The sequence below is a fragment of the Emys orbicularis genome, chromosome 15 (assembly GCF_028017835.1).
Source record: "Emys orbicularis isolate rEmyOrb1 chromosome 15, rEmyOrb1.hap1, whole genome shotgun sequence".
Classification (NCBI taxonomy): domain Eukaryota; kingdom Metazoa; phylum Chordata; order Testudines; family Emydidae; genus Emys; species Emys orbicularis.
The window spans coordinates 371,287-381,488 of NC_088697.1; the positions used below are offsets into that span (position 1 = coordinate 371,287).

The following is a 10,202-nucleotide window of genomic DNA, read 5'->3' on the forward strand; positions in this document are numbered from 1 at the left end:
CTCATCTAATAAACCTTCTGTTTTACTGGCTGGCTGAGAGTCACGACATAGGGGTCGACTTCATGGGTGCTCCGGAGCTGGAGCACCCATGGGGAAAAATTGGTGGGTGCAGCCAAGCTACCCCCCATCCCCCCCACCTCAGCTCACCTCTGCCTCCTCCCCTGAGCACACCATGTCCCTGCTTCTCCTCCCAGACTTGCTGCCGTGAAACAGTTGTTTTGCGGCAAAACAAGCTGTGGGAGGGAGCGGGGACGAGCGGGAATGCAGTGCGCTCAGGGGAGGAGGCGGGGAAGAGGTGGGACCAGGGCAGGGATTTGGGGAAGGGGTCCAATAGGGGCAGGGAGGGTGCAGAGTTGGGCGGGGACTTTGGGGAAGAGGTTGGAATGGGGGCGGGACAGGAGTAGAAGGGGGTGGGGCAGTGGTGGAGTCGGGCCAGGGCCAGGGAGCAAGAGCACTCACTGGCGCCAGGACAATTTGGTGCCTATGAGTCACGGTGAGTTGCAGGAAGTGGGGGGTGCAGGGCCCTGACTCCCCCACACTCCATTGCAACTGGTGGCAGTGGTGGGATGTACTGCACCCCGTGGATGGCGCTTCTTGCAGTAAGTGAATGGGGAGCAGTAAACGAAGGGGGATTGACGGGGACCAGGTGTGCTGAAGGCTCAGAGAGGAGCAGTTTTGGGGGGCGGAGGGGCTACGCTTAACCCCTGGGAGTGTGTGACCAGTGAGAAGGGCTGTTGCAGTAACGGGGTCCCCCTGGGGACTGTGGTGAGCGGTTTCAGGGGCAGAGGAGTCTGCGGCTGGACCCTGGGAGAGAGGTGGTGACCTAGAGAAGGGCTGGCACACTAGGGGCTCCTCCTGGAAACTGTGGGGGGCTGAGAGCACACAGGCCGGCGAGTGGCCAGCGGGAAGATGTATAACCATCACCTTAAGAGGGACCTGGTGGAGCTGTGCAGGCAGAGGGGGCTGCGCATTGGAAAGCTCAGGAAAGCACAGCTGATTGCCCAGCTGAAGGAGGAGGATCGCTGGGAGGAGCTGATCCCTGCCCCGGAGGGAAGCAGCCCGGCAGATGCAGTGCTGACACCGGGGTCTGTCCCGGCTGAGAGGGGCCAGACGGCTGCCGAGGGCATCCCGAGACCCCTCCAGCCTATGGCTGGGGAGGGGCTGGAAGGAGCCTGGAGAATACCGAGTGCATCCTGACCCCCGTGGCCAGCAAGGGATCCTCCCAGTGGAGCTCCCCGTCCCTGGAGCTGAGGCGGCTGGAAGGGGAGAAGGAGATAAAACTAAAAGAGTTGGAGTTGAAGCAGCAGGAACTAAAGGAGGAGTGGGAGGAACGAGAGAGACAGAGGCAGCATGAAGAGAGACAGCGGCAGCGTGAGCTGGAGTTGGCCAGGCTGAGGAGCAGCGAGCCCCCGGCTGCGGTGAGTGACGGGGACCCAGGACTGCACGGAGCTTTGATAAGCGCCTCCTGTCCCAGTTTAAGGAAGGGGAGGACATGGATGAATTCCTGATTGCATTTGAGACGGCCTGCGGGCTGCACAGGGTTGATCCTGCAGACAGGCTCCGGTTCCTCACCCCCTTACTGGACCCCAAAGCCTCAAGGGGGCGCTGGCCACCTTCCAGCGCCTGGGGGATCAGCTACTGAGGGGGATGGAGAGTTTGGCCCTGGCGTATATTGACGACATCTGTGTCTTTAGCCAGACCTGGGAGGACCACGTGTCCCAGGTTAAACAAGTGCTGGACCGACTCCAGGAGGCTGGGCTGACTATAAGAACAGCCGTACTGGGTCAGACCAAAGGTCCATCTAGGTCTGCCGACAGTGGCCAATGCCAGGTGCCCCAGAGGGAGTGAACCTAACAGGCAATGATCAAGTGATCTCTCTCCTGCCATCCATCTCCACCCTCTGACAAACAGAGGCTAGGGACACCATTCTTACCCATCCTGGCTAATAGCCATTAATGGACTTAACCTCCATGAATTTATCCAGTTCTCTTTTAAATGCTGTTATTGTCCTAGCCTTCACAACCTCCTCAGGCAAGGAGTTCCACAGGTTGACTGTGCGCTGTGTGAAGAAGAACTTCCTTTTATTTGTTTTAAACCTGCTGCCCATTAATTTCATTTGGTGACCCCTAGTTCTTGTATTATGGGAACAAGTAAATAACTTTTCCTTATCCACTTTCTCCACATCACTCATGATTTTATATACCTCTATCATATCTCCCCTTAGTCTCCTCTTTTCCAAGCTGAAGAGTCCTAGCCTCTTTCATCTCTCCTCATATGGGACCCGTTCCAAATCCCTAATCATTTTAGTTGCCCTTTTCTGAACCTTTTCTAGTGCCTGTATATCTTTTTTGAGATGAGACCACATCTGTACGCAGTATTCAAGATGTGGGCATACCATCGATTTATATAAGGGCAATAATATATATTCTGTCTTATTCTCTATCCCCTTTTTAATGATTCCTAACATCCTGTTTGCTTTTTTGACTGCCGCTGCACATTGCGTGGACATCTTCAGAGAACTATCCATGATGACTCCAAGATCTTTTTCCTGATTTGTTGTAGCTAAATTAGCCCCCATCATATTGTATGTATAGTTGGGGTTATTTTTCCCAATGTGCATTACTTTACATGTATCCACATCTATAAAAGCTGAGAAGTGCAAGGTGGGGATGGCTGAGGTATCCTACCTAGGTCACCGGGTGGGGAGAGGCTGCCTAAAGCCAGAACCAGCCAAAGTGGAGGTGATCAGAGACTGGCCCGCTCCCCAAACCAAAAGCAGGTCCAGGCCTTTATTGGGATGGCGGGGTACTATCGAAGGGTCGTGCCCCACTTTAGCGCCATAGCCGCCCCCATCACTGGACTGTGCAAGAAGGGGAAGCCAGACAAGGTGGTCTGGACTGAGGAGTGCCAGGAGGCTCTCCGGGCGCTGAAGGAGGCTCTGGTCAGTGGCCCAGTTCTGGCAAACCCAGACTTTGACAAGCCCTTTATGGTGTTCACCGACACCTCAGACACGGGACTGGGGGCGGTGTTAATGCAGGAGGATGAAAAGGGGGAGAGACACCCCATCGTGTACCTAAGCAAGAAGTTGCTACCCCGGGAGCAGAACTACACGGCCATCGAGAAGGAATGCCTGGCCATGGTGTGGGCCCTCAAGAAACTAGAGCCATATCTCTTTGGGCGACACTTCACCGTGCACATCGACCACTCTCCCCTGGCCTGGCTGCACCAGATGAAAGGAGCCAACGCCAAGCTCCTGAGGTGGAGCCTGCTCCTGCAGGATTATGACATGGACGTGGTCCATGTGAAGGGAAGTGCCAACCTGATAGCGGACGCGTTGTCCCGGAGAGGGGGCCCTGAACTTCCCCAGGTCACTGGTCAGAGTGACCCCGCTCAGTTCAGTCTCGAAGGGGGGAGAGATGTGACGGAGCAGGGAGCGGGGAGTATTAATCTGGGAATGTTACATGGGAGTTTTACTGGGACTGTCTGCGTTAATACTGATGGTGATGGGACATCAGGGGGTGACTTCACTTGAGGGATGATACCTGAGCACATAACCTGAGCCCAGGAGGGGTTTGGGGCCAGGTGACACCTTCTGCCTGGGAAACTGGACAAAGGCTGGGTGAGGAGCCAGGGGGTGGCTGGGGGCTGGAGCGGGATTTCAGTTTGGAGCTGGCTGGGGAAACGGAGGGAGACCCAGCACCCGGGGTCTGGCTCCCTACCCCGCAAGAGGGACCTGACTGAGGGGTCCTGGTTCCTGTACCTACAAGCTCTGTGTCGACTGTGTTCCTGTCGTCTAATAAACGTTCTGTTTTACTGGCTGGCTGAGAGTCCCGGTGAATTGCAGGAAGTGGGGGGTGCAGGGCCCTGACTCCCCCACACTCCGTGACATAGGCACCAAATTTCTCTGGCGCCGGTGGGTGCCTGCGCCGCCCCTCCCCTTTCCCTGCCCCGACTGCACCCCATCCCCACCCCTGGCCCCACCCCCATTCCAACCCCATCCCCAAAGTCCCCGCCCTAACTCTGCCCCCTCCCTGCCCCTATTGGATCCCTTCCCCAAATCCCCGCCCTGGCCCCTCCTCTTCCCCCAGCATGCCGCGTTCCCCCTCCTCTCCCCTCCCTCTCTGCACCACGAATCAGCTGTTTCGCGGCGCAAGCGCTGGGAGGGACGGGGGAGAAGCAGGACGCGGCGGTGCGCTCGCGGAGGAGGCGGAAGTGAGTTAGAGCAGGGGGGTGGCGTGGGGCCACGGGGAGCTGCCAGTGGGTGCTGAGCACCCACCAATTTTTTTCTGTGGGTGCTCCAGCCCCGGAGCACCCACAGAGTCGGCGCCTATGCTCCGTGACAACTTGCTGAGCAGTTTTTAGTTAAAATCTGCATCTTTGGGGGCGTGGACCAGACCTGGGTGTGTGTTGGAGCAGGCTAGTGTGCCTGGCTCAACAAGGCAGGGTTCTGGAGTCCCCAGCTGGCAGGGAAAACGGGCTGAGAGGTAATTTCAGCACGTCAGGTGACAGTCCCAAGGGGTCTCTGTGACCGAACCCGTCACACCCCCTTTTCTATCTTCTCCCCACTCTCTGCAAAGCTCTTTTGCTGTGAGCTTGGTCGAACAGTTCCCATTGTGCAGTGCTGTCTCTGAGAGGTGTCTATTGTACAGTCTCTGGGGTAATCCCTGTGCTTGTGGGCATTGCCTCAATCAGCCACTCCCATTGTTTGGCCTCTTTACGGTTGTACCTGAAAGGCTGCTTGTGGGTGTGTTCAACCTCACAACATGTTTCAGTAACACACACACAGCCAAACTTCATAACTTCACACACGACGATAACACAGACAATCCAACGAGATATTACTGTCTAGCAGATCAAGACTTTTAGAATGATACCTCACAAGGCAGACTTTGTACAAAACAGATCCTCATTACATGACAGTGGTGAATATTGGTGTGCCAGGTGGTCACCTCCCTGCTATCTATCTCTCAATCTCTCTCCATCCACCCCCTCTATCTATCTATCTATCTATCTATCTATCTATCTATCTATCTATCTATCTATCTATCTATCTATCTATCTATCTATCTATCTATCTATCTATCTATCTATCCCCACCCTCTCCCCTATCCATCCCTCTCTGCTCTGGCCAGCGGGTGTTTTGCTGGAGGATTACAGCCATTCTACTGCTGCTGGACAGTGTCATTCCCCGGGGATGCCTGGCGGAGAGCGCAGCGCCAGGGAGGTGAGTTCAAATCCTGACGCTGATAGTGCGTCGCTCCCTGACACCTGCCCGGTGACGCTCTCTGGGCCGTGATCCCAGCCAGCCGCCGGACCAGGGCAAAGACCAGGCCGCAGACGCCGGCCTTGGAAAGCACCAGGACGAGGCCAATGAGGACGAGGTGAACGGTGTCGATGTGTTGGGAGTAGGTTCTCCCCGCATCCGCTGCACCAGTTGTGACCATTTCTGGGTGCCACGTGCTGTCTGTGGGGCTGGGAGCTTCCCGCTCTGGGGAGGGAACAGGGGACAGCGGGTGAGTCTGGGCTCCCCTGGCAAACTCTGTACCCCCAAACCCACCTGTTCCCCTGCTCGAAGGGTGCAGTGACCCCTTCCCCCCCAGCCCTCCAGATATGGGGGGCCCTGCTCCCCTTTATGGCCCCCAAGGTATGTGAGACCCTGCTTTCCCCCACTGTCCCCTGGATATGGGGGGACCCTGCTTACCCCCCAATCCCCCCCAGATATGGGAGACCCCCCCTTGCCCCTGGATGTGGGGGATCTGTGCCCGGTAGCATATCTCTCTCTATCTCCCCCCCCCCGCGGTATCCCGGCACCCCCCACGGTTCATCCCCTCTCACCTGTCACCGCGAGGTGGATTCCAGGGTAACCGCTCCATTGCTCCCATTCGCTGTCGTTCTTCTGCACCCTGACGTGGCAGACGTACTCGCTGGCGTCCGACTCCTGCAGCCGGTTGATGCGGATCGAGGCCGTTCGGGTCCTCCGCGGGTCCCCGACCAGGACGATGCGGCCCCCATAATCCGGGTGGGTGAACCCCTCGGTGTGATTGTAGATAAACTTGCCATGGAATCCCCCCCGTCTCCAGTAAACCCGGAGGTCCCGCAGCGGCTCGATCTCGCGGGGGTAGGTGAAGGCGCAGGGCAGGGTGACGGAGCCCCCGGCCGGCGCTGACAGGGACTTGTTCTGGGTTATCGTGTACCGGGGATCCTGGGCAGATGCTGCAAAGACCCAGAGACACAATCCCATCACCGCAGCCGCCCCCGGGGTCCCACCCACAGCCAGCGGGTCACAAACGCCCCCCAGCCTCCAGCCCCCTTCCAGCCCCCCAGCACCCACACTGCACAAGCCAGCCCAGCCCCAGGCCCCCACCCCATTCCCCTGCCCCAGCCAGCCCCATCCGCCCTCCCTGTGCCCCCATCGCCGCCTGCTGTTCGGGTCTCGCCCGTGGCAGAACTCGCCGTGCCCCAGTTCTGTGCACCCCTGTGTCACGCCCCAGGGCTCACCCCCCACCAGGGGCAGCAGCAGCAGCAGCAGCTCCCGGCGCATGGCCCCAGCGAAGGCGACTCCGGCCCCACTGGCTCTGCTCCTCCCCCCTCCCCGCTCATTTGGGGAAGCTGGTGAGACCTTGGCCCTTCCTGTGTGAAATCTCCCCCCTGCCCATGGCCAATGAGACACTGCAGTCGGGGGGGGGAGGGGAGAGGGGCTGGGAGCCAGGACTCCTGGGTTTTCTCCCCAGCTCTGGGAGGGGAGCGGGGTCTGGTGGTTAGAGGAGGAGGGGTTGGTAAGGGGCCAACTGGGGGCAGGGGCTGGGGCTGGCTGGTTCAGGGGGGTTGGGGAAACCGGCTGGGGGCGGGGGGGGGGGGGGTGAGGGCCAGCTCACCATCACAGCCTAGTTACCGGGGCCTGCTGCCCGGTGAGGTTTGCTTTCACACCAGTGCACACGCGCACGCGCTAGTGACCCTGGGGCGGCCCGTGTGCCGGGGGCTGGTTCCCGGGGGGTGGCCAGGACCCCGGTGTCACTGCTGAGCCCCACCCCAGACTTGCTTGGGCCCCCAGACCCCCTCCCCCCTCCGGGGGGGGGGGTACCCGGCTCAGAGATGCTGGTTCCTCTGCGGGTCCAGCTGAGCTGCTGGGACGTGGGAAAAGGGGAACTGGGGCAGCTAATTATAGTGCAACGTGGCACCCAACCCCCCCCCAGTCCCCTCCCCCATAGCTCCAGCGTCCCTTTCCCCCTGTCCCCTCCCCCACATCTCCAGTGTCCCTCCCCCCCAAGTTCCCATGCCCCCCCTGCAGTCCCCCCACCCAATTATGCAGGCTCCACAGATCCCCCCATGTCCTCCAGCCCCCCCTGCACCCTCCATGCCCCCTGCAGCCCCTGCCCCCCAAATGACACCTGACGCCTGCACCCCAGTGCCCGGCCCCCCCGGCTGCAGGGGCCGGGGGCGGCTGGGAAGCTCCGACCACAGGGCTGGCAGTGGAAGGGAAGTGACTGCAACGCTGGTCTGCTCTGGGCCCAATTGCCCAATTTCTCCCCCCCCTCACTCCCCACCCTGCCTCCCTCGGTTTCCTCCTCGCGGTTTTGCAACCGGCTCCCGCATCCTGTTTTCCATCTTGAGTCCGGCCCCCGCCCTGGTCAGGGGGTGCTGAGCGGGGTGGCCGGAGCTCCGGGGAGCCAGACGCCCAGCCCCGCGCGCCCCAGAGATGCTGCTGCCACCGGGACACCCAGCCCTGCTGCTCCTGGCGGGGATCCTGCTTGGAGGTGGGTGTGTTCGGCCGGCACTGAATCCCCAGGGCAGGGCCCATCTCCCCCGGCCTCCTGGCTTCCCCAGGGGCCCATCTTCCCCGGCCTCCCCAGGGGCCCATCTCCCCAGCCTCCTGGCTTCCCCAGGGGCCCATCTCCCCCGGCCTCCCGGCTTCCCCAGGGGCCCATCTCCCCTGGCCTCCCGGCTTCCCCAGGGGCCCATGTTCCCGAGCCTCCCAGCTTCCCCAGGGGCTCATCTCCCCTGGCCTCCCGGCTTCTCCAGGGACCCATTGTCACGGACTCACAGATCGTGCCCACTCTTGGCCCCGTGCGGTCCGTGGGGGGGTGCCCCTTTCAGTGCGACAGCCCTTCTCAGGGGTCCACTCTCTTTCGGGGTCAGGCCCCTCCACTTCCTGGAGCCGCAACTCCCTGAGTCTGAGCACGTCTGTCTGCCGTGGGCCCCCTCAGGGAGTCCACTCGCTCTGGACCCCCGAGGCCTCCACCCCCGAAGGGGTTCATGCAACCCTGTTCTCTAGGCTGGAGTGACTCTCAGCCAGCGTAACACAGGAGGTTTATTGAGCGTTGAACACAGCACAGGAAACTATTCGGGCCTCAGGCCTGGCCTCCCTCAGCACAGCACTGTGACGTTATTGACATGAACTGGGACCATATAGATCATTGTGGCACCAAATCTTGTATAAAGGGGGTCAAATGGGGTGTCTAAGACAAGGTTATGGTTTACTGGTTATGATTAGGCTGTCTATATGTGTGTATCAATTTTGTAGTTGAAGTTATGAATATTGGCTCTATACTGTCTGTATTTCAAACTTATGCTATGCTGCTGGGTGACATCCCAGACAAGCTGGTGTTAGCTCTGCCTAGCCTGCTGGATGGCCCATTAAGGACCATCAGCTATACAATGGACCCATTGAGAGAAGGCAAATATGCCTTGAGACTCAGCAAAGTATGCAGGAACTTGCCCATGTGACTCCAGACTCCATTTTGCTGTAATTTTCCACAGTAAGGACAAAGAGGTGTTCTTACACCTGGAAAAGACTATATAAGGCTGATGCCTCATCTCCATCTTGTCTTCAATCCTGCTTCATACCTCTGGAGGAACTTTGCTACAAGCTGAAGCTTTGAACAAAGGACTGAGGACCCATCCCAGCGGGGGATGTATTCCAGAGACTTGATTTGAACCTGCAGTTTATTCTATCGCTGCTACAAGCCTGAACCAAGAATTTTGCCATTACTGTATGTAATTGATTCCATTTAACCAATTCTAACTCTCATCTCTATCTTTTTCCTTTTATGAATAAACCTTTAGATTTTAGACTCTAAAGGATTGGCAACAGCGTGATTTGTGGGTAAGATCTGATTTGTCTATTGACCTGGGTCTGGGGCTTGGTCCTTTGGGATCAGGAGAACCTTTTTCTTTTACTGGGGTCTTGGTTTTCATAACCATTTGTCCCCATAACGAGTGGCACTGGTGGTAATACTGGGAAACTGGAGTGTCTAAGGAGATTGCTTGTGAGACTTGCGGTTAGCCAGTGGGGTGAGACCGAAGTCCTCTTAGTCTGGCTGGTTTGGTTTACCTTAGAGGTGGAAAAAACCCCAGCCTTGGGCTGTAACTGCCCTGTTTGAGCAATTTGTCCTGAGTTGGCTCTCTCAGTTGGGTTCCACCAGAACCGCATCGTCACAGGGACATGCTGGCTTTAGGGGTGATCCAGCCGTCCGCCAGCCCCTGGGCCTCGCCCGTGGTGCTGGTCCCCAAGAAGGACGGGTCGATCCGGTTCTGTGTGGACTATCGGAAGCTCAATGCCATCACCGTGTCCGATGCCTACCCCATGCCTAGGACCGATGAGATCCTAGACAAGTTGGGGGGTGCCCGGTACCTCACTACCCTGGATCTTACCAAAGGCTACTGGCAGGTGCCTTTGGACCTGGAGGCCAGGGCGAAGTCCGCCTTCACCACACCAATAGGGCTCTTCGAGTTCCTGGTCCTGCCTGTCGGCCTCAAGGGGGCACCTGCCCCCTTCCAGCGCCTGGTGGATCAGTTACTAAGGGGGATGGAGGGCTTTGCTCTAGCGTATATTGACGATATCTGTGTCTTTAGCCAGACCTGGGAGGAACATGTGTCCCAGGTGAAGAGGGTGCTGGGACACATGTTCCTCCCACCTCTGCCACCAGTTGTCACAGAGTAAGGGGGGACTCAGGGCCCTGCACCCCCGGCTTCCTGCGATTCACCATGACTCTCAGCCAGCCAGTAAAGCAGAAGGTTTATTTAGACGACGGGAATACAGTCCGAGACAGGTCTTGCAGGCACAGACAACAGGATACCCCTCAGTTAGGTCCATCTTGGGGTCCTTGGGCACCCCAACCCCCCTCCAGAGGTCAGAGCTTGTCCTTCCTCACGGGGATGAGGAGCATCACCTGGTCCCTGGTAGCATATGAGCGGGCACGGGC

At 58.5% G+C, this 10,202-nt stretch overlaps 1 protein-coding gene across 1 annotated transcript; it reads right to left on the reverse strand.

Annotated features, from left to right (window-relative positions):
* Nucleotides 1-5,113: 5,113 nt before the first annotated feature.
* Nucleotides 5,114-6,541, reverse strand: LOC135889165 (paired immunoglobulin-like type 2 receptor beta). Its single transcript, XM_065416978.1, is given in 4 exon segments — nt 5,114-5,306; nt 5,309-5,479; nt 5,836-6,213; nt 6,499-6,541. Coding segments are annotated over 4 exon segments (717 nt in total). The 3' UTR covers nt 5,114-5,181.
* Between the last annotated feature and the right edge of the window lie 3,661 nt (nt 6,542-10,202).